The sequence below is a fragment of the Eumetopias jubatus genome, unplaced genomic scaffold, assembly GCF_037043125.1.
Source record: "Eumetopias jubatus isolate StellerSeaLion01/CBP00866 unplaced genomic scaffold, mEumJub1_p1.0 scaffold_11, whole genome shotgun sequence".
Lineage (NCBI taxonomy): Eukaryota > Metazoa > Chordata > Mammalia > Carnivora > Otariidae > Eumetopias > Eumetopias jubatus.
The window spans coordinates 112,094,909-112,118,994 of NW_028274817.1; the positions used below are offsets into that span (position 1 = coordinate 112,094,909).

The window sequence follows — 24,086 nt, forward strand, 5'->3', positions numbered from 1 at the left end:
TCCTTCTCTCTCAATTCTCTGTCTGTGCAAATGAGATTATAAATACCATGGCATTGATCTGATGCTCAGCCAATCTTACAGCCTCCCAAATTTGCACTACCCCCATATGGGCATGAGGTCACTTCTGGTAGACCCTGTCTCTTTCCCTGGCAGATAGAAGTGGTGACAAGGAATGGTAGAGGCTCTAGAGAGTTGAAGCAGAAACTGAAAGCGGAAGACATTGTGTCCCACTTTCCACTTAGAACTCCTGGTCAGAACTCATAGCAGCCTGTACATCAACATGGAAGCCATAGTAGAGATGAAAGATGATGACATAGAGTGTTTAGGCAGAGAGAAGGCTGGAGATGGTGTCTTTTTCAAGTCTTTCTTGTCTCTTGTGGGCAGGGTAGAGATTCTAAATGGCCTTCATGTTCCTTGTGGGTAGCTGTGTTGTGAGCCAGGAGCAGGGACAGGGCGCAAAAGCGGTGCTGTGGACAATTTAGACCAGGGGCCAGATGAAGGATGTGACAGACACTCAGAGGTGAGACTTGAGGGGACCTGGATTATCAAGAGAGGGACCCCCAGGCCAGGGTGGGCTACTGAGAGAATAGACCATGGGGGCCAGTAGACAACAGTCTTCAGCAGTGGATGCCAACTGGATACTCAGGAACCCCACAGGGTGAGGGAGACCTCTGGAGAGGCCATTGAGAACCCATTGCTCAACACGAAGTGGGCTCAGAGATCCGGGCCCCTTCTCCCTGCTGCCAGAAGAACACTGGCACCCCATTCCCAACCTGGAAGCCATCTTGGCCACGAGATGGAAGAGGAGGCAAAACAAAGATTGTGCATCTTTCCAAAAGACATTGATTGAACTGGAGATCATTTCAGAGCATAAGAGCGAGCCACCTTAAATTATCAGGTGTAAGGATCTCTTTCCTGTACCTCTGGAATGGAGGCTCCAAAATAAGATGGAAGCTCGGGTATTTTTTTTTTTATGTGTTTCTTTATTGTTGCTATTATTGGTACATCCAAATTCTATTTATACATTTTAAACTAACTCTAAAATGAACACATATTAAGATGTGTTAGGACACTCTGCTAGGGATTGTTGAAGGTGATCATCATATTCTGGATTACCTTTTCAGGTATGAAGAAATATCTAGTCAGGTCCTTCAGGGTAAGGGTGACAACTTTTTCCTCTCTGTATCCTCCATAGTCTAGCACATAGTAAATGCTCAATAAACTCTGGTTGTTTGGTTTTGATTTGTGACTCTAGTGTAAAGCCTAGAGATACTCTAAAACGCGGGCCTCTCCCTTCAGCTTACATCACCAGCATTACCCTCATCTGAACCCAGTGAGTTCTTATACAACATATGTTACTCCTCTAATGTTTTGCATAGACCTCAATAAAGTGGCTGTCCATTGGCTAGAAACCCTTAAAGAATGGTTTCCTCTCCTCCGTATGATGAAGGGGCTCAGCTGATTGCATGTTAGGATTCCGTCACACTCTCACATTCTGTGAGTTCAATTACCCAGTAGGGAGGGTCTTCAGCTTCCTAATTCATTGTCCTGGGTTACCAGAGATCCTTGGGGTCTGCTTCGAACTGAGAACCACTCATCTCTGCCATCTCATTTTAAGGCTGCTCTCCTATTCAAAATTCTTTTTTAAAAAGATTTCTTTATTTTAGAGGGGGGAGGGAGAGAGAGGGCGAGTGAAGGAGAGAGATCCTCAAGCAGACTCCTCGCTGAGCACAGAGCCCAATGTGGGGCTTGATCCCAGGACCCTGAGATCCTGACCTGTGCGGAAATCGTTGGACAGTTAACCAACTAAGCCACCCAGGTGCCCCCAAAATACAGCTTTTCCAACTAAGTAGGCTACAACAGGAATATCCGTACTTCCAGGCTTTGTTAGTGGCTTTTACTAGTATGCAGCTGTTTACAGAAATAGTTTATCATATGGGAATCCTACTCTTGAGGATCATGAAAAAAATCATAATATGGATGTTTGTTGGGAGCAGAACTAGGGAGGTGAGTCACAAAGAAGGGGAATTCATAGATTTAGCTTCAAAGTGGCAGGGACTCCTCCTCCTCCAATTCCTATTGATTCCTTGACTTTTGACCTTGTCGATATCATGGCAAAGAAAAAGAAAATGGTAGTTGGGAGAGTAATTTTAGCATTGATTTTGTCCCATCATTAGTTTAATGGATATTAATTACTCCACAGCACTCAAATTAAATGGATGTGGCAGAGAATGGTTGGCAGCTCACCAAACTTTATTTTTTTCTTTCTCACCACACAGCTAGAACTCTGTTACCCAGCCTCCCTTGCCATTAGAAGTGGCTATGTGACTGAGTTCTGGTTAATGGCTGTGGGCAGAAACAATGTTGCCACTTCCAGGCTTAGCCATTAAAAATCTCCCACCTGATTCCCCTCACTGTCTCTTTTCCTGTTGGCCTGCTGGATATTGTTCTCCAGAGCAAATTTGGAATTTTCATGTTGAACATGGCAGTGCTTCTGTCCTCCTGGGCCCCTCAATGACTACACGGAGCAGATGTCCCTCTCTCTGCCCTACCCTACTCTCCATTCTAGGCTGCTGATTGGACTTTACACATGGAAAAGAAACTTCTATTTTTTTGAGTCCCTGAGATTGTAGGATTTAGTTATTGCAGCAATTTGCCTTACCTTAACTAATACACCTATGACCCTTCTCACCAGGGTTGTTTGTACATCTCGTTCTGCCATTGGAAGGTGGGGTGGGGTGGGGTAAGGCATCTCTTCTTTCTTGAGATCAAGTCCAAGCTGGGGGAGTCAATGATGTCACTACTGAGATGCTCCTCACCCAATTACGAGAGAGTCCTTTGAGTGCAGGAGGCCCACCAGAGCCATCCACTCCCTTTGTGCCAACCTGGGCCACTGGGACTTTCACAGTTTGGCATACGGTAAAAGACTCCAGGCTCTGGACTTTCTGGGATCAAATCTTACCTCTTCCATTTATTAACTCTGACTAAAACAAGGTATTTAATCACTGCGGTTCAATCTCCTTATCTGTAAAGTAGCAGTATCTCTCAGAATTACTCACAGATTAAACGAATGAATGCGTGAAGAGACGCCTGTGATGTGTCTGACACACTGGCAGAATCCCTAAATACTGGCCGTCATCCCTAGAGACCAGCACAGTGATGGAGATTTTTTTCGATAATGGCAATGCTCTGTCTCTGTGCTGCCCTATACAGTAGCTGCCAATGACGTGTGGCTGTTGAGCCCTTGAAACGTGACTGAGGAACTGGATTATAATTTTGTTTAACTTGAATTAACTTAAACTTAAGTAGCCACGCGTGGCCAGGGGCTACGGTAGAGAGAACAGTGCAGCTTAGACCATTCGTTTGAATTGCTTCAGAATTTTTTTCTCCTTCATACCGTGTAAGTCAGGGTTCAGTCACAGAAGGAGAGTCACTAGGGACACACACACACACACACACTAAGGAATTTGTCACAGGGATGTGACCTTATACAACTGCGGGAGCTGGCTAAGCAGGCTCCGTAAAGCTGTTGCCTTCGCATCTGATGCCAGAACTTGCCATGTACGATGGGTGGGCAGGAGGGAGGCAGGAAGAAGGGTGACACTGGGAACAAGTTGGAACCCACAGGCATGACTGAAACCTACGTCCATTCTTGTTACCTGTGACCTTGGTGGTATGGTCGTCCCGCAGAAGCTGGGTCCTTAGCACAAAACTCAGTACCCACCTGGCCCAGGAGTTGGAGAAGCTGAAGCAGACCCGGGTGGCACTGGAGCTGTTGCAGGCTGGCTGCGCCCTCACGTGAATGAGGAGAGGCGGCTGCTGTGCCTTTTCTGTCCGCATGTCCCACAGGAAGCTCTCCAGAAATGTACAGAAAAGGGAATTCTGGGAAATGCAGCTTAGGCCCGCCATGATGCTCCGTTACCAAGACACCACACATACTGGAACGCTAACGAGCTCAATTTTGTATCTGCTAATAGTTCTAAGTAAAACCTGATGCTAACATCTCCCAAGGCTCTACTGAATTGTTTCTGTTCTGCAGCTGGCCCGAAGATATTCCAAAGAGCCTTACAGCCAGCCAACATTATCTTTCAGTAGAAAGAGTATGAATATATTTTTTAAATTTAATGTTATGTTAATCACCATACATTACATCATTAATTTTTGATGTAGTGTTCCATGATTCATATGAATATTTTTTTAGAAGTTTTTCTTTCCACTTTTCTGTGGTTAGAATTTTCTCCACATAAACCCACATAATTATTGTTATAATTAGAAAAGAAACTAATGTTAATTTTTAGAAGCCAGCCAGTGACTCCTGGGGAGACCGTGCATCCCACTAGAGGGCACCCTAATAACATCACGATTAGATGCACCTTTCACTTTTGCCCTGAAACTTTAACCGGGTCTTGACTTTGTGCAAAAATTTAAGAAACAGAAGTTACAGTCACCTGATCTCCTGAAACCCTTTGACTTCTGCTTCTTTCCTTACGTTTCCAAAGCGATCCCAAGGCTATTTGAAAATCAGAAGCAAAGAGTATAAAACGGAAAGAAAGTGAAATGGAGGTCTTGCTCCATAGAGGGGAGAAACCGTTTTTAGAAAGGTCACTAGGTAAACGAGGAACAGAGAGCATGATCGTATTAATTATGGACATGAGCACGGTTTCCTGTGCGTTCTCCTCATATATGCCAATGAAGTATGTCCTATTGTGATTATCTTCATCCCTGTTTTCCAGATGGGAAACTGAAGTGCAGGGCTGGGGGGAGGGGGGTGCATGCAGTAAGGAAGTTGTCCAAAGTTACCTAGTGGTGGATTACAGAAGTTGTGTGGAATTAACAAGTGGCAGACTTGGACCTACACTGTCTGGGCTTCATAGTCTAGGTTCGTGACCTACTTAACACACTTGAGGGATTCAGGGCAATCTCACATGGACTGTTGCGGCTGACTCCTGTTTTCTGCATACCCCGACCTCCCAGGGGACCCCCCCCATCCTCTCATCTTACCTTAGGGTGTCTGTTGAACCTCTTCATGCCAGCTTCCCAAGCACAGGTTCAGGTCCTCATCACGTCTTGGCCAGTCTACCGCAGCACCCTCCTCTCTGGCCGCCTCGTGTATTTCAGAGCTATATAAAACAATACGTATTGTTCTGTGCTAGGGGCTGGGGAGAGGGGGGAGGCCATTTTGCCCCCAAGTCCTTATTTTAGGTTTTGCACCCCCAGAGAACCTAAACTAAGACGCCAAGGAGGTCGCTGCTTGATTGTGAGCTGGCAAAGAGTGGTGTGATCTAAAAGAGACTAGGGGCGCCTAAGTAGCCCAGTCGGTTAAGCATCTGCCTTTGGCTTGGGTCGTGATCCCAGGGTCCTGGGATGGAGCCCTGCAGCAGGCTCCCTGCTCGGCAGGGAGTCTGCTTCTCCCTCTCCCTCTGCTGCTCCCCCTGCTTGTGCCCTCTCAGTCTCTATCTCAAATAAATAAATAAAATCTTAAAAAAAATAAAAGAGACTAGAAAACTCTCTGTACCCTAGCCACTAGTGCCCCCACCCTACATTTCCAGGTGCTTCTGCGCTTAAAACTACCACAAGAAACTCTCACTAACCCATAAATTATAGGTGCTTTGGCATGAAAGAATGTGTCAACTAACTCACAGTAGAATTACCCTAGACAGGAGTGGGAATCAGGGAGAAGAAGGGCAGCCAAGCAAATGCTGCTCTCCTTAAGCCACATCTCTCCTGGGAATAAGTAGAGATAAGCGTAGAGCATGCATTCTCTCCAGGGGCAGTATCGCCCCCACGGGAGTGAACATTGGCTTTTGGAGGCGAAAAAGTCTTACCAATTATTACAGGGTTGGGACTAAGATGAGGCAAGTGAAGGGTCTAGAGCACAAAATATTAGGAGATGCCCACTCTTAGTGCTGCATATGTGAGTGTGCACAAATCCAAAAACATACACATACATAAATGTGTATGTACGCATTAGGTGGAAGGAGATAAAGGGATGGGAAGGGTCAGGCAAAGAGGGAAAATGTAGGGATTTTAAATAGAGTGGTCTGGATCAGCTTCTCAGCCGAAGGTGACATTTGAGCAAAATGCCAAGGAGGTGCCAGGGCACAAACCAAGGGACTCTTGGGAGGAAAAGTGTTCCAGGCAGAGGGAACAGCAAGTGCGAAGTGTGAATATGGCCCGTGTGTTGGCAGAATAGCAGGGAGGCCTGTGTGGCTGAGTGAGGGGAGAATAGGAGGAGATGAGATCTGGCTAGAAGGTCATCTGTGCCATGGGAATGTGGGGAGACTCCATGAAGAAGCAAGGTGTATTGTCAGTCTAGTAAGTGTTCAGTAAAGGCCAGCGTTCAGTAAAGTGTTCAATAAAGGCCAAGGCCCACCGAGAATTGCTGATTGTTCACACTTTGGGAAGTTCCATCAGCTAGCAGCTGAAGTTTTCTCTAATGATGTTATTATTAATCCTTTAATAAAAGTGTTATGTCAGAGTACTTATTGAGCAGTGTGACGTGAGATGGTCACAGCACAAGTAAACACTTCGGGCTGTGCCAAAGGAGAACTGTTTTCATCCATTTTGTTGGTTATGTAGTAAAATCTGAAAATACAGTTCTTGGAAGAGTATCTGTTGTTCCAAGCCCTGAAGAGCCAATATAATAACAAAACAATAATTGTTTTGTTGGGGGTTCCCATATAGGAGTGCCTAGGTGTGGCGCCTAGTTTTGAATCATCTCTCTATGGAATAGTAATTCAATTCAGAGGTGGACTGCCACCAGATTATAGGTTTCAGCTGGGTCTAAAATATTCGTGCAAGGGGGGGGCTAGTCGTGTATCTCTTTTAGATCCACTCTTCAAAAGTTGTCTTTATCTTTCTCATTCAACTTGGGGCACATGCGTTGGAAGGAAATCCTCATTCGTGTTCCCACAGTCACAGGTCTAAGACGACCGGCCCCCTCCCATTTCAAGTCGTACAACCCCCATGGCATCAAAGAGTGGGCAGAAAAATGAGAACGTCAGAGACAGTCAGCCGTGACCTCGCCTGACTTGCATGCAGGTAGTTTGTTGGGGAGGTGATTTTAGGAATCAGGAGTGAGGGAACAGGAAGAAGGCATTAGGAAAAATGGAAAAGCCAATAAAGGGTATGTTACTGAGGTCACTGCTGTAGGCAGTGAAGGCTCAGGGTCATTGAATTGTTTATGTTGGTCGTGCTATGTATCTTAGTGGTCATTTTAGCATACATTTGTAAGGTCCGCTAAGCGATCTGTCTGCTGTGATTGGCAATTACAACTACTATTCCAAACTTGAGATTCCGAATAATAACTGTCCAAGAAATACTCTCAAGTCTTTCCTTCATAGACTCTGCCTCATGGTTCTCAGATCCATTTCTTATCTTTCCCCTGCTGTGCTTCGTATCCTAGGGTCCTGACTCCTTGCACTATTTGTGTTAAGTTCCTGCTCTTCAACTACCACTCATGGGTTCCAGACTGATCCCTGACTGATGGAGACTCCTTAATGATGTCATTAGTCAATCCCAGAATATGTTTTTAAAAGATTTTATTTATTTATTTGAGAGAGCATAAGAGGGGAGAGAATCCGAGGGAGAAGCAGACTCCCCGCCGAGCAGAGAGCCTGACACGAGGCTCAGTCCTGGACTCCGGCAGATGCTTAACCGACTGAGTCTCCCAGGCGCCCTAATCCCAAAATGTTTTCGAACATCTACCAGATGCAGGGCACTGGACTGGATTCCTAGAGGATAATAAAGCATCAAGCAGCTTAACATCTAGTTGGGAAAATGAGACATACAGTAGAAAAGTTAAATAACACTGCCTAATAGTGTATGTCCGACAAATGGCAAATGAATGGTGTAGTCAAGGAATAAACCTTAAGATAAAAAGAGGAGAGAGCCACCTCCACTGACTGCTGTAGTCAGAGCATGCTTTAGAGGGCCAGATCGCTGATCCGAGGAGGTCATCTTCTAAAATTCCCAATTTTGAAAGGGTGAAAATTTGGAATTTCATTTGAAATCACTTGATTTCTAAATGTTGTTAAGTAATTCAAACTTTCAAAAAATTCAGCATGATTCCCACTGTGTGGGCACGATAGAACTTGCCTGGCAGCTGAATTGGGATCGTGAGCCAATTGTATGCATTTGTTGAATGGCTTACTGCAATGGGTGAGAAGTCGAATGTAAAGAACATTAAGATCCTTTCCAATGAGAAAATTCTGGGGTTCTAATATTTCACTCACATATGAGGCGATCAGGACCTGGGCTTAGAAGGGGGCAGTGGGCATGGGAAGGGAAGAAGGGACGGATGAGAGAGAGATTAGAGAATATTAATAATAATGCCCTCCATTTATATACTAGTTTGTGGTCAACAGAATTTGTCATTGGAAGCAGGACAGAATAGAGACTCAGGGTGGGCTCTGAAGTTGGACTGCCTGGGTTCAAATGTCAGCTGTACAGTGAATTTCTGGTGGGGCCCAGTACACCTTGCCCAGACTGTTTCTCAAGCACTAAAATAGACTGATGCTAATGAATTCACGTATCTCCTGGAGTTGTTGGCTGATTAAATAATAAGTGCATATGAAGCTTTAAGCCTGGCTCATAGGAAGCATTAACCACTGTTTGCTATTGCTATTTATCACACATACATCATCTCTCTCTAGTCCTTGCAATAGCCCCGTGTTACAAGGAGAAGAATGCACCAGACGGATGCCTGGACATGGAGGTGGGAGGTGGGGGAAAGGGAGGAGTCAGGGGTAATGATCCAAGAGTGAGCATTTGAATTGTACACTCAGCTCTATTGCTGAAACAAACTCTGGGTTTCAGGCCCTTTACTTAACCCCTGTGGGATTTTTTTTTTCCATAGAGGGTGTTTCCTTGCAACTCATATTTTCTATAATTTAAAAAAAAACTGGATTTCTGAGTATGGTAGGAAGAATAATTGCTCCTCAAAGACGTCCCTGTCCTAATGCCTAGGATCTGCAAATATGTTACCATACCTAACAAAAGGGACTTTGCAGGTGTGATGGAAGTTAAGGACTGTGAGATGGGGAGATTATCATGGATTACCTGGGTGAGCCCAGTCTAATCCTGGGAGTTCTTAAAAGTAGAAGAGGAAGGTAGAAGAGTGAGTGAGTAGAATGCCCCAGGTGAAGGAGTCCCCCCTCCCACCCCATCCCACCATTGCCATCTTTGAAGATGGAAGAATGAGGCATGAATGAAGAAATGTGGGTAGCTTCTAGAATCTGGGAATGGCTCTCAATTTCCAGCCAGCAAGTAAATGAGTACCTTGGTCCTACAACTGCAAGGAATTGAATTCTGTAGTATCCCAGATAAGCAGGACTCACATTCTCCCCTGGAGCCTCCAGAAAGAAATGCAGCCTGTTGACACCTTGATTTTTGTCCAGTGAGACTCATATTGGACTCCTGACCTACAGAACTCTGACATCACCCATTTGTGTTGTCTTAAACCGCTAAGTTCATGGTAATATGTTACAGCAGCAACAGGAAACTAATACCTGGGCATTTCCATCTTAAATTATTTGGCTGATGTTACCAGCAACACCATCAAATTCGAGAACTCAGCAGGTACGGAAATGGTGTGGGGTGATGAGGGAGAAGTTCTGGGATATATGCAGTTGGAGGCGCAAAGACAGTAAGACATTCACTTGGCAGTGCTCAGACTGCACTTGGCCTCGCGGGGTTGGGGTTGAGGAGGTGGTGGCAGTAGCCAAAAGAAAGTGCCAGGGAGGTGATGGAGGATACGAGACTGTTGAGTTCGGTTTCTGGAGTTTCCAGTTCCTGTCTTTGGCTTTCATTGTAAGCATATGCATGCCAAACTCCTGTTCATCATAATCAGAAATGTGTGCTTTGTTTAAAAAAAAATCACTGGAGTAATACTGAGTAAATTTTATAGACAGATCACAATACTTTTATTAGTTTTTTAAAGATTTATTTATTTTAGAGAGAGAGAGAGGGAGCACAGTGGGGAGGAGCAGAGGGCAAGAGAGAAAGAAACTCAAGCAGACTCCCTACTGAGCATGGAGTCCCGACTTGGGGCTCGATCCCACAACCCTGAGATCGTGACCAGAGCAGACACCAAGAGTCGGACGCTCAACTGACTGAGCCACCCAGGCGCCCCCAATAATTTTATTTATTGACTTAAATTGAGGCTTCAATAAATGAATAATGCTTTAAAATGTGCTCGTAGTAGGTTTCCAAAGGAAAATCTGAAAAATTTAAATGTTTTTCCTTTCTTTGTTCATGAATCCTTGTAACAATGGAAATGTTTTGTCTCCTAAGAATGGCATGGAGCTCAAATATATGACTCAGTGGAAATGACGACCACCTCTTTGGTTGTAACAAATGGGAAGTGAGTTAGGAGAGAGCCCAAGAGAAATGGGCTGATAGTCAGGAAAATGCAAGGCCTATGGGGACATCTCTATTTTGTACCAAGAGGAGTGATGTGGAGGATTGTAATGAGAGACAGAAAAAAAAATGAATAAAATATTAGTCACTAAGCAATTAGGCCCCTAGAAGAAAAAAATTGCCAAAAGAAAAAAAAAGTGGACAATAACATTTTAAAAATCTCTGGCTTTTATTAGCCATATTTCCTCCCTTCATCAGTATAGATCGTTGCTGGGAGCCCTGCAAGGTTCCAAGATGGAAGAGGCCAGCTCTGCCTACAGGTCAGAAGATTTGGCAGTGGAGGAGGTTGGAACCATTGGCGGCTCTGGTCAGCCCCTGGGCAAATTGTGGAGGCAGCAGAATAAGCCTCTGTTGGCCTTAAACATTACTCTCCATCCTTCTTTCCTGGTATTGAACACTTCCTCAGTGCCTTCATGCTCTTCCCTGCCTGTGCCACATTCGCGGCCCACTGCACCTCATCTGCCCACACTAATAAGTGTCATTCTCAGAGTAGACCATATTGAATGTTGATTCTTCCCAGTACTTTTCAACATGGCCCAGTATGGTAGGTCTTTACTACATGATCGGAGTAATTCAGCCAATTGGGGGTAATTCATACTAAAGTGTGAATGACTGATTTTCCCTTAGTGCTCCCAAGAGTATTTTAAAAATTAAGGCCCTGTTAACTCAACAGACTCTTTAATTGGTAGAATATTAAAGTAGCCTGAGGGAGATATTGAAGGACAGAGACTAAGAGGAGGCAATTCCAATTAAATTGGGGCATCGAGGCACTAACCGCTCTGCATACATTTGCCTTGTTGGCTGCAGGGTAATTGGGAACTTGAGCACTCATTCAGTCTTGCTTTCAAGTGGAATTGTGTTTTAATGATCCCAGAAAATAATCAGTACCCTACCACCACTTCAGGAAAATAGGCTTTTGGAGCCTACCAGGTATGTTTCACCGTGCAATTTTAGTTTCCAAACATACATATTCTTTTTTGTTAAAGATCAATTTATTTATTTTAGAGAGAGAGAGAGAGAGAGAGAGAGCACTCGTGAGAGGGGCAGGGGGAGAAGGAGAGAGAATCTCAAGTAGTCTCTCTGTTGAGCAGGGAGCCCAACATGGGGCTCGATCCCACAACCCTGAGATCATGACCTGAGCTGAAATCAAGAGTCACATGCTCAACCGAGTGAGCCACCCAGGCACCCCCAAACATACATATTATTATTTTTAAGAGTTTATTTATCAGAGAGAGAGAGAGAGAGAGCGTGAGAGAGAGCACAAGCAGGGGGAGTAGCTGGCAAAGGAAGAAGCAGGCTTCCCGCTGAGCAAGGAGCCTGACATGAGACTGGATCCCAGGACCCTGGGATCATGATCCAAGCTGAAGGCAGATGCTTAACAGACTGAACCACCCAGGCGCCCCTACATATTATTAATTTTTTTTGTATTTCAAGATACCACCATAGAAATAATCTTTCCTTTGTAATTAAAAAAAATTAAAGATTTTTTTTTATTTATTTGACAGAGACACAGCGAGAGAGGGAACACAAGCAGGGGGAGTGGGAGAGGGAGAAGCAGGCTTCCCGCCGAGCAGGGAGCCCGATGCGGGGCTGATCCCAGGACCCTGGGACCATGACCTGAGCTGAAGGCAGACGCTTAACAACTGAGCCACCCAGGCGCCCTGTAATTAAAAAAATTTAAAAATTTTAATACCCCACGTGGGTTTGAGTTTGGGGAAGTAGCACTCATGTGCTACAGAGGGTTGTATAAACTGGTTTGTTTTCTGTAGGGCATTTTGGCAATCAAAATCATGCAGTTTCTGAAGGAAGCAGCCAAGTATGTATTGCAGAAATTTAGCCAAAAGTATTTATTACAATATTGTTTATAATCATGAAAAATTGTACCACTAAAATGAAATTTGTTGTGTAAATTAATGGTACATCCAGTCAGTGAAATGCTATACAGTGATCATAAGTTAGGTATTGTGGAAAATTGTTTAATGATATAGAAGAATGTTCAGGATATACTGTCATGAGAAAAATCAGGATACAAATAGTTTATGTGATATGATCTTTCTCACACATAAATACATACATACACACATATATTCATATATCTATATACATATGTAGATAATACATAAAACAGAGAGAGAGAGAGCACAAAGCATATATGCCAAAATGTTAATGTCGTCTATATCTAGGTGGTGAAATTATAGGTGGTTTTAATTTTCTTTTTTGTTTATCTGTAATTTATCTGAAGTTGTTCCAGTAAGTGTGTATTGTTTTTCAGAGAGAAAAAAAATAGAATTTCTTTTAAGGAATTTGAGCATCCTCTGAAAGTAAATACAGTGGTTCTTGTAGTTTATAAACCCAGAGGCATCTGATGTGGTTTAACTCCTAAGAAAGAAGTATAATATACTTACTAGGTATAATATAAAGGCTGTGCTAATAGGTATACAAAGAAGCAGTTAGTGGAAGTTTTGTTTATGCAGATACATACCTTTACGGTTACACATTCTTTTCCTTTTTTTTTTTTAATATTTTATTTATTTAACAGAGAGAGACACAGTGAGAGAGGGAACACACGCAGGGTGAGTGGGAGAGGGAGAAGCAGGCTTCCCGCCGAGCAGGGAGCCCGATGTGGGACTCGATCCCAGGACCCTGGGATCATGACCTGAGCCCAAGGCAGACGCTTAACGACTGAGCCACCCAGGCGCCTCTTTTTCCTTTTTTAAAAAGATTTTTATTTATTTGAGAGAGAGAGAGCGTGAGCACAAGTGGTGGGAGGGGAAAAGGGAGAGGGAGAGAGAATCTCAAGTAGACTCCCCGCTGAGGGGGTTGGGCTCGATCCCACTACCCTGAGATCATGACCTGAGTGGAAACCTAGACCAACGCTTCACCAACTGAACCACCCTGGCTCCCCTTTTCTTTTACAGATTTTAATGAATACTAGCCAACAATTGAAGTTCTCAGTCATCATTTTAAGTTTCATATATACTATATCATTATATAACAGAATAGAGGGAGCATCATCACCAGTTAAATTGGAAGAATTGCTTCACCAGAGATGTGTCTCTAGAGAATTGAGTTGACGAGTACGGATGAGGCTGTTGAAAATAATTGTAAATTAGTATACTGCCCTCTCTTGGTAGCTATTTGCAATTCATTTTACATTCGCTCCTGTTAAAGATGTTATCTACAAATTCAGGCACAAATTAACTTTAAATCACCTTTTTCCTCAACAGAGAATGCTGATAATTCCAGTTTGTTATCACCATCTGGTAAGACTGTTATTTCATGGCTTTGGGGAATTTCAGGAAAATATTCCAAAAGTTCTCCATGCAATATGGCATGTAGCCAGGTACAGCAAAATTGCTTTTCTCCATGCAGGTTGATTCAGTTAAGCCTACACCTGAAAAGTCACTAGCACACATAGACAAGCGGACCGGCAAGTTGGTCCCCCCACATTTATGGACAAAGCTGAGGAATAACGTGGATTTTCATTTAGGGGACTTCTTAAGTTCTTCAACGTTATTTTTATTATTTCTAGTTCATAGGTCTCCTGTAGACTATTAAGAACATAAACCTGCCGAATGTTCCTATATATTTGAGGCGTGAGATATTCTCTTAAATATACTTCTTCAGTCACTTCTGAACAAATACTTTCCAAAGGACTTCTGAGGGCTTAGCCCTCCTGAGAATGGGAAGGCAAATACAAAGAAATTTTTAACTAGGACCCTCTTGGCAGGAACCAGGAGTAGAACCCACATTCGAGACTGCTAGCTGGAACCGGAACTGGAACTCAGGGATAAAGTGGTCCAGCCCCATATGGTGAGAGCTGATGAGATAGTGAAGCCCCAGTAACTTACCTAAGGTCACACAGCTCCCTGCCACCATTATGCACAGGCGGCACATGGCTTTTCTGCCTCCTCCTCCTGCGTTCTTTCTGGTATACCATATATTGTAGAACAATCTGTTATGGTAAGGAGTGAGTCAACTCACATTCTATCCTTAGTTGTATCAAAATGAGCTTCTGCTGTTAATTCACTTAAATAAAATTAATGATAGCTATTACTTCTTGTGCACATACTACATGCTTGGGAGTCTCCAGACATCTCATTCAGCTTCCAGTCTTGCAGTATAGGAATTATTATATTCATGTTCTAGATGAGGAAACTGAGGGTCAGAGAGGATAAAACTTGCTCATGTTCACGCATTCTGTGGAGCCAGACTACTTGTGTTTGAACTTGGCCACTACCCTCCCACCGTGTTGCTAGCTGTGTGACTTTGAGCAAGTTTCTTCACCTTTCTGTTCCTTCATCTATAAATCGGGGAATATAATAGTACCTGCTTCATAGGGTAGTTGTGAAGATGAAATGAGATAATATATGCACCTGACCCAGCATAAACCCTCAATAAGTAATAACGATCATTATTATGAGTGATTAAGTAATGGGGCAAAGATTCAAACCAGGACTGCAAGCCTCCAAAGCCCAAGCTTTTTTGACTGTGCCAATTTGCCCCCTTGCTGTTAAGCTCCTGGGGTAAAATGAACCACTGTATTTTTCTCCTAGTATAGTGGCCATAATCTGACTTAATCGTGGTGATATCTTAGCAAAATCCTGTTTGCATGGAAATAGGGGGCATGGAGATTTGGAGGCACACACTGGTTCCAATCAAAGCCTGCAATCTGGGTGCCCTGGGGGAGAGCTGCATTAACTTAGGAACGGAGCAGCTCGTGCACATCCAGGGACTGGCACACATTTCAGAAGAATGAATACTCGTTAATTAAAAACCAGCTTTGGCCAATTATTTTGTTTTGCAAAGGATTCCATATCCACATTTTGAATCTTATTGCTCAGGAACTGTCTTATTTCTCAAGAAATATCCTTGGTAATTAAAAAGAAATGTAGTAAATGACAAAATATGGAAGCAATAATGTAGGACAGACAGGGTGTGTGTGTTTCAGCCAAAGGATGAGCAGTCTAAAACAGGCCAGCCCAGCGCCTTGACACACCCAAATGTTGTCCTTACCCACTGAAAATCAGTCTACCTACTGCGAAGCTTGTGTTACTTGTCAAATGTTTGTGTTTCCTTTTCCTGCATATATGTAGAAGTCAAGCCATAGGATCTTTTTAATATTCCAACATGCAAACTGTGTGTAGTAGACTGACCTCTTAGCCTAAGTAGATTTACTCCATGGGAAATTTATAACTTGATTGATTGTCTTAATAGCAGCCATATTTTAAAATAACTTACCAGGAAATTGTGTTAGGTGGTACTGTACTGAGTGGTAGCAAAGTTGTTGGGTTTTTTTTTTTTTAAATCCTCAATTCACAATGGGGAGAGTTGCCAGGCATTATTATAACAGAATGGAGCCAATGTGCTGGTATGTTTTATAATTGTAGTTTGACAGTTATTCAAAGTATAAAATGTTTCTAGAATTCTCTGGCTGAGAAAATAATTGAAAGTGGTATGTCACATATTTTGCTGTGGTTTCTAAACTTATGTCCATAATATTCCATAGGTAGGAGCAGGCTTTGAGGGAAGAGTCTCAAGTTCTTTGTCTGTAAAATGAGACAACTGCTCATTTCATTTCTTGGGTTCTTTCTCTGCAATTCTCTGGTTAAGTGTATATTCCCTAAGGGATTATGGGGCTTGCAGATTCATATTGGTCTGATAGCATGTTGTCTACTTCTTTTCATAATTCTATCTCAAAAGTTTTAACTCCTTAGAATTCAGTAAATAAGTGTTTCAAAATATTAATTTGAAATTTTTGTTGTTTTTTTTCTTCTTGCAGTTGAATCATCTTTTGTTGGTTTTGTCCCCTACACCAATGGTACTCCAGGCAAGATTTTGAAAAAATTCAAACCTAGATTTAGCCTAATTTGTTAAGTTTTGGATTTAATTATACCTTTTTTTTTTTTCCCCTTGGGGCAAAAGAGGTTGAAACTACAAGCCTAAATGGTAAGATTTTTCTGAAGTAAGTGAAAATTGATAACCCTTAATATGAATATAAGTATAATGAGTAGTGTTGAAGGTTTTCACATTCAAATATGCAAAAGAAAAAACACCCCAAATAAAACAAACCCCCAAAACTGTCAACCCTGGAGAGCACCCTAAACTTTTTGGTTAAATGAAAACTTCTTATTTCATGGGGGGAGGCCAGCGCCCCACCATGCTAACTGTTCTGTGAAAAAGAAGAAATAGTGATCACAGTTTGAGTACCTTGTTTCTCTTGCTTTCCAACACAATGCCAGCACATTTTATATGACAGATCGTTTAAATGTGGGAAGCACATCCAGTGACTTCAATATGATTCAGCATGGATTTGGAGGCACAGAATGTTCAAAGACCGCCCTTTTATGGATGATTTTATCAATTTTTAAGTAGCATGACATGAAGAGAAAAACCTGGCTTCTTCATCATGCTGGAGAAGTGGGCTGTGTTTGAGAGAGGTGGACACGGCAAATTCTGTGCCTTCCCGAACTCTTTGGGTAGACAGCCTCTTTCTTTGTGCAGCTCTGTTCACAGTCCCTTACTTGGTTAAAATAAAAATCTCACCATGTGGTTGATGGTTAAGGAGCTAAACAATCTTGGATGGAGTTCACACTGATTGAAACCGGTTTAAATTCATATTTGGTCCAATGGAAAGGGCTAGATATTACATTATAACTATGTTTAATTACTTTTTTAAAAGTGAATGAAAAAACATCTTCAAAATAGCTTTGGCAGTAGTTTTTGGATCCATGGTATGTGGGTTTTTAAGTATGGTAATATGTGCCTTTTCCCCCTAAAGTTTCATCCAGAATAATAAATTACAGAATGATTTTTATTTAAAGAAATACCAGTTAGAATAGATTTTCAATTGAATTTTAAGGGAAACAAGATCAAAGTGAGATTTTTTTCTAAAAGTTAGTGAAATCTAATGTTCAAGAAGTTTAATTTTAAGCTAGAACTGCTTAAAGATTGCTTTATAAGAGTGTAGCTTTAAGCATCCCCAGGGCTATATATTAAAGTTGGTATTAACTGGAAATATATCCCTTAGGGACTTGCATTATAATGGAGTCCAAAGGGGACAAAATATTAAACAACATAAATGGGTTTATTTAAATCTAATCATTATAGAAGTGTTGGTATGTTTTAGACACATTACCTGTGTTCAGGAAACACATTTTTAAAGAATGAATACTTGCTCAGGAATTGTGTCTGGGGGTTGGAGAATGGTTAGTATGTGGCGGGGTGGGCAGCAAATACATTTGATAGTGTCAGCTGGCTTTTGCAAAACTCTATAGCTTCTCTAGGTTTGGGGGAAAGTGAAATGTGCAAGGAACCTAGAAGATGCTTGTGTTTGTTAAGCATATCAATAATTAGGCTTAATTTTCATTACTTTATTTCAGATGCTACTTCGAGTGTATTATCCACTTTAAACAAAACAGGTAATATCAAGTTCTTTCTAAATATAATAGCTCATCTGCTGTGCCTTCTTGGCTTTCTCACTTGTGTGGTCAGTCTTCTGGATTGCTAAAGGTTGTCTCCTTGCATACTTCCTGTGCCTTCAATTGTTGATTGACTACTCATTTCAGTTTGACATTGTCATTCTTGTGTTATCACATTCCTGACCTTCCAAACTGTTGTGGCCATACACTCCGCTTAAAATAACATCAAAAAAATTGTAATAGTAATATATCTTAGCTCGTAACAAATGGAGAATATAGAAAATACAATGAAAAAAATAGAAATCATCTCTAATGTTACTTTTCTAAGACTATTACTGTTAATTTGGTACATTTCCATTCAGGATCATATATACATACACACTATATATGTGTGTGAGTGTGTGTGTATCTTTTACACAATAGTCATAGGGTATATAGATTTTTATGTCTTGCCCTTTTGATTTCATATTAAATTATAAGTATTTTCTATTGTCCGTTACTATTAATGACTTGATAATATTCCATTGTGTACCATATGTTGAACATTCTTAAAGCTGTTTCTATTTTCTTAATAGAAATTTTTGCAATGAACATCCTTGTGCCAACATTTTGATTCATTCCTGATTTCTGTAGGATGCATTCTAAGGACTGGACTTAATGGGTTAGCAGTATGAGTATTTTAAGGTCCTTGATATACATATTGCTCAGTTACCTTCTTGAAAGCTTGTACCCAGCAACATTCCTGTCAGCAGTGAATGAGGATGTCAGTGTCACTGTACCTTTGCTGAGAACTGAGACAATATCATATATTATTAGATCTTTCAATTCGGTAGGTTCTGTTTTACATTCTTAATTAGTGAGGTTGAACATTTTTCCGCAAAAGCACTTTTGTTACTAGAACCAGAAGTTCATTTCACAGATGTGTTTTGTTTGCTCTGGAAAGGAAAGTATCAGGGCAAACCAAATAATGTATTTAAAAGATTCTTCATGGTAATGCAAAATATTGTCAGCCTCTATAATTACCACCAACCATCGCCCATGAGTCAGTCACGTACTGAAACAGGAACTCGTCGATAACACATAACACAAATGAGGTTTCAGAGACTGTTGGTATAACATCATCATTCTTAAGTGCTTCTCCAAGATCTGAGCTTTGTGTTTTCTTCAGAATTTGCCACTCACCCTAGCAGACAGACCTTTGCAAATCTGTGCCCCGAACTCAGCCTCTTCTAATTGACCATCCTTAAAGCAAGGATTTCTGAACCTGGTTCTCCATTATCTGAGAAATGAACCATAGGCTCTGTACCCAGAGTGTATTGGGAAGATATTTCTAAGGTTTGCTTCTCCAGAGTGTGTTCATATTTGCCTGTGGTTTGAACAGTTCTGTCTAGGCTCTGCTCTGAGCTTATTGTACAACTGTAGCTGAGTGGTTTCAGCCTCTTTGAGAATAATTTTATCTACTGATATAATAGCAATACTATTATGTTAACTCCTAGAGAAAATAGCAGGACACTTTCTTGATTATAGAGCATGCGGTATTTTAGATCTTGTGTTTCCATTAAGTTTTATTCTGAATCACCTTTTCTTTACAACCTGTCACCTGAAGCTCCTGATAATGACTTAATTCTACATATCTGAAGTGTAAGTCCACATTAATTTGTCTAGCAGCAGCTCATGGAAACTGTGGTAGAATGACACAGTGGGGTGTGTGATGGGTGTGAGATAACTGGGTAAACATGGGAATCCAAATTGCAGATCCACCCTATTCCAATGCTATATGATCTGGGTCTGCAATTCCCATTTATTCTGCTGCTGGGATAACCAATAATGTCTGAAAGGTGTTAACAGTATGATTTTCTTAGCACTTCACTAAAATGATATTCATGGCAAATTGTTTTTAAAAACACGCAACAATTCTGCTCTAATATTTAAATTGCTTCTTTGCAGAAAAAACTAAAATCACTATAGTAAAAACCTTCAATGCATCAGGTATGACTTACTATCAATATCAAGACTTTCTTTTTTATAACTAAAGTAAAATGAAACGAATGGCTGGTTTTTATGTTTTCTTTCTCTTTTTTCCTACCCTTTAAAAGTGAAATCTGTTCTTCATGAATAGATGTTTATGCACTGGGTACCTGAAGTTGTACTAAGTGTTTGGGGCTATATAATCATGATGAAATACAATGCCCACCCTTAAGAATCTTCTAGTTTGGGGAGAGACAAGGCAAACAAAGAGATAACTAACATGAACATGTATGCAGATAAAGGCAAATGATAACACAAGTGTTTCTGACATGGTTAAGAAGCATGGGAAATAAAAGCGCTGGTGCTAGTGGTTAGCAATGGGATATAATTTATGAGGGAGAGCTTCTTAGAGGAGTCAACCTCAAACTCTTTTGAAATCAAGCAAGGGATGTACTTTTAAGTACCTAGGGCAAGAGTAGGAATACGTAATTTGCTTAACAAAAGCTTCTGGTTGATTTAAAGCATAGGTTAGCAAACTGTGGCCTGCAGGGCAAATATGGCCCACTACCTATTTTTGTAAATAAAGTTTTATTGGAACACTGCCATACCCATTTGTTTACATGTTATCTATGGCTACTTTTCCGGTATAATGAACAGGAGAGTTGAGTAGTTGTGACAGAGACTATGTGGCCCACAAAACCTAAAATATTTATTATTTGACCCTTTACAAAGTTTTCTCACTCATGACTGAAAGGATGACCTGTGGCCATGTACTTGGGGGAAATTACAGATAACAGCCCTGGCAATGGGAAAGAAAATTCTGAGTTAATGAGCAGCAAAAGACACACATCATTGGAAACAAAGGTACCACTAAAATTTAGAGAAAGCTGAGAGATGATGGAATGTAACACTTAGTGAACAATAGACCAATGGTTATAGAGAACATTTAAAGCATTACTACCCAGAGAACAAATAAAGCAGGTTTATTTAAGATGAAATCTCTCTTTTGGTGTGGGTAACATTGCTGTGAAACAATATAGAATTCTACATGTCGGGTAACTTTTGGCACCTAAATTCAGTTTGCTCACAGAATCAAAACTCTTAGTTGAAACATGATACCTATACAACAAATGTCACCCAGATCATTCTGGCAGAAACCATTTCACATGCACTAATACAAGCTCTAATTTTAGTTTGTGCCCAAACTTGTTCTCTTAAGAAAAAAATTAAGCACTCATAAAAGTACAATGGAAATAAAATAGCAATCAGGCATTGCATACATAATTCTGGCCAAGCCAGACCCAGGAAGGACAGCAAAATATCCCTTAATATAACAATCTTTTCCCTTGGCCCTTTGCTTAATACGTTATCAACATTTGCACCTCACATTTACTATAGATTTCTTTTACTTCGCCAAAATGATGAAATTAATGAAGGCCAGATTTTTAGGGAGTAAACCTTGAGCTCTCTTCAAATCAAAGAAGAGATGTACTACTCCTTTCACCAAGGGAGAAAGTGTTTTTTAGGTGAATATGTGTGAAGTTTTTGACTTACTTCATCTCCCATTCGTCTCTCCCTCCTTTGTATGCCTGTGTGGTCTGTTGTCCTGGCCATCACTCCATTTTGCCTTCACTATAACTTTTTATTTACCACCCACTATCACTTACTAGATGGCACGCTCATTGAGGGCAGGGTCTGTATCTGGAACCTTCCCAAACCTGTAGAATATGGGAGTTGTTCAGCAAATAGTTTTTGAATTTTGTGGTTTTTGCCTAGGTGCGGTGACATCATGACATTGATGTTACTTCTTACATATATTTACATAAGGAAATAGGACCAGCATTAGAGCGTTCATGGACTCCCCTGCCCAGGGAAGGAAAGAGGATCTATGAGTAAGGGCTCTTGCATTTAAATTCTCTAGGCTCGGTTTTCATTCACACTGTTCTTTTTATGTTGGACAGGAGAGGGACGAATGGGGGACAGGACAATAAAAATTTTGAGGGAGGAGTAGGGGCTTAGACAGTGACACACTAAAGAATAGTAAAGAATCAAGTTCTATAGCTGACCAACTAAGAGATGAAAACTCTCATTCCTCTAGTCTTTGTGGAATTCATCCAGCCAATTATATCCAACTTATAGTATTTTAGGCCCACGTTTGATGCCTAAAGTTGTGAATTCTCTTGACAATGTAGGATATAAGTGTAGGTGTTGACATGTTTGACCGGCTGGGTTGTTTTCTTTGCAGGAGTCAAACCCCAGAGAAATATCTGCAATTTGTCATCTATTTGCAACGACTCAGGTTAGTTCTTGTGTACATTACACATTACCAAATAAATGAGCTCCAGGGAGGGGAAAGGTTTGTTTTTCTCCGGTTGAGTATGGGATGTGTATCTCTCTGATTTGTCTCTTTTCACATTGCCTGGCTACTAAGAAGTCCCAAATGAAAACAAAAGCAAATTTTAGATCTGCCTGAAATGATCCCATTGCTTAGTGAGATGATGGATTAACTTACTATGAGAATATGAAGCTCTATACCAGATATTTTCGCCATAGCTTTAAATCCATAACTAATACCCTTAGAGTTGATCCATGAATATAACTAGTAATGAACTTAATTATTGAAAGCCACTTCTGGTATATAAATCCCTCAAGCCTTTCCATAGGACCTTAAATATCATAGCTTAGAAATAGGGTGTTGTCTTTTGCTAAAAGTAAAATAAACCGCTCCACTAGAATGTTGAAAACCTCACGGACACCTAGTTTAATTGGTTGCTAATTCCAGTAGTGCCCAGAGTGTATTTTGCCATCTTTAACCCAGACTGTCACTGTTTTTTAAATTGAAGATGGAAATCTCTTGAGAACATGCTATTTTTGAAATGGGAATATTTTCCCTTCTGCCATGGGCCAGAAAGAATGAAACAACCATTTTTCTCACCTTGGTTTGGCTTGATGGGTTCCCTTCCTTATTAAAACCAATGAAAGCAGATGTGAAAAACATAAAAACATGGTGTGGCAGGTCAGTACTGGATCACGGGAAGAGAGAAGAGGAAGGTAATGAAGTATTTTGTAATTTTAAAGTCTTAAAAAACAGTCCTTATAGGAATGTTTTCCATTTCTTCTGTTCCTTTTGTTCTGTTCCCTTTAATAATTTGTTTTAAAAACACAGGAAACAACTTCAAGTAAAAGAGGTTAAGGTTGGATTGTATTAGAAAATAAGAAAACTTTGCATTCAAAGAATGGTCCACAAACCTTTTCTACCTGTGTGAATGTGAGATTTATGGATATGAGCATTCTGCGGATAGTATGTGCCAGGTAGAGTATGGTAGGCAAATATTAGCTGCCTTTGATTAAAGGGGAGAAAGACTTGTTAGTTACATTTCACTTTCATATATTGTGGAACTCTTCTTCCCTCCCTCTTCTCTTACCCTTCTCTTACTGAATTCTCCATAATTGCATTATTTTTATGCTTCATCTGTGTTTTGGACTGGTGACTAATGTCTAGTTTAGTGTTGTATCTGCATGATGTTTGATAACTTTGAAAATTGAACATTTAGAAAAAAAAAACAGAAAAATGGTCATCTTGAATAACAGATGCCAGGAAGCTAGTTGGAGTAATGTTTTCCTCAATTAAGTGACTGAATTGACCATTTGTTTTAGTGTCTGGTGAAAACAGCCTCATCAGGGAACCAACTCTTTTGGCACCAGAAATTCCATGGTATCCTGCCAGAAACTAGAAACCTTCACTTCTCGCAGGTTCCAATCTGAGTTCATTAAGGGAAACGGAGGCTGGTGAAAAAAACTCGGAGCTGACTAGGCAGAGTTAGGCTGAGGGTCAAAAGGTTCCGGGTTGCACTGCTAACACTGTGCTCGCAGCACATGTATGAAATTCAGCATGCGCTCCACAAGACTGAAGGATGACCTTGGAGAACGGACAGATGAGGGAGAGAAATTGTGGGTGTCGGCATGTGCACACACTAAATACATTTTTAATAGTGAAGGGTTTTTCCCAAAATGGATAAGTAATTCTATGCATATATCAAGTATCTTTACTTTTAATACTTGTATACTGCATTAATTGAGATTTCAGTACGAATATGCCGAAGTTGAGGTTCTCAGTAGAACAGGTGCTAAAATAGATAAATCCTGTTAGTCACTGGGCCAGTGGCTTTGTCGGCCATTTTAAGTGGAAGTGGACCATTGGGTACTTGGCTGTGGGCATCAGTGGTACTTTGGATTGTTATAAAAATGAGCTGAGAAGGCATTCAACCCTCTAGGTCA

The 24,086-nt window shown here is 41.1% G+C and overlaps 1 protein-coding gene across 1 annotated transcript in view; it reads left to right on the forward strand.

Moving 5' to 3' along the window:
- The window catches only part of ADGRG2 (adhesion G protein-coupled receptor G2), an 84,025-nt gene that overhangs the window by 16,546 nt on the left and 43,393 nt on the right, over positions 1 to 24,086 (forward strand). Inside the window, exons 3-8 of the mRNA XM_028122583.2 lie at positions 13,647 to 13,682; positions 16,202 to 16,249; positions 16,345 to 16,368; positions 17,802 to 17,840; positions 19,788 to 19,829; positions 22,054 to 22,107. Coding sequence (XP_027978384.1) covers positions 13,647 to 13,682; positions 16,202 to 16,249; positions 16,345 to 16,368; positions 17,802 to 17,840; positions 19,788 to 19,829; positions 22,054 to 22,107 — 243 coding nt within the window. The remainder of the gene's footprint in view (positions 1 to 13,646; positions 13,683 to 16,201; positions 16,250 to 16,344; positions 16,369 to 17,801; positions 17,841 to 19,787; positions 19,830 to 22,053; positions 22,108 to 24,086) is intronic.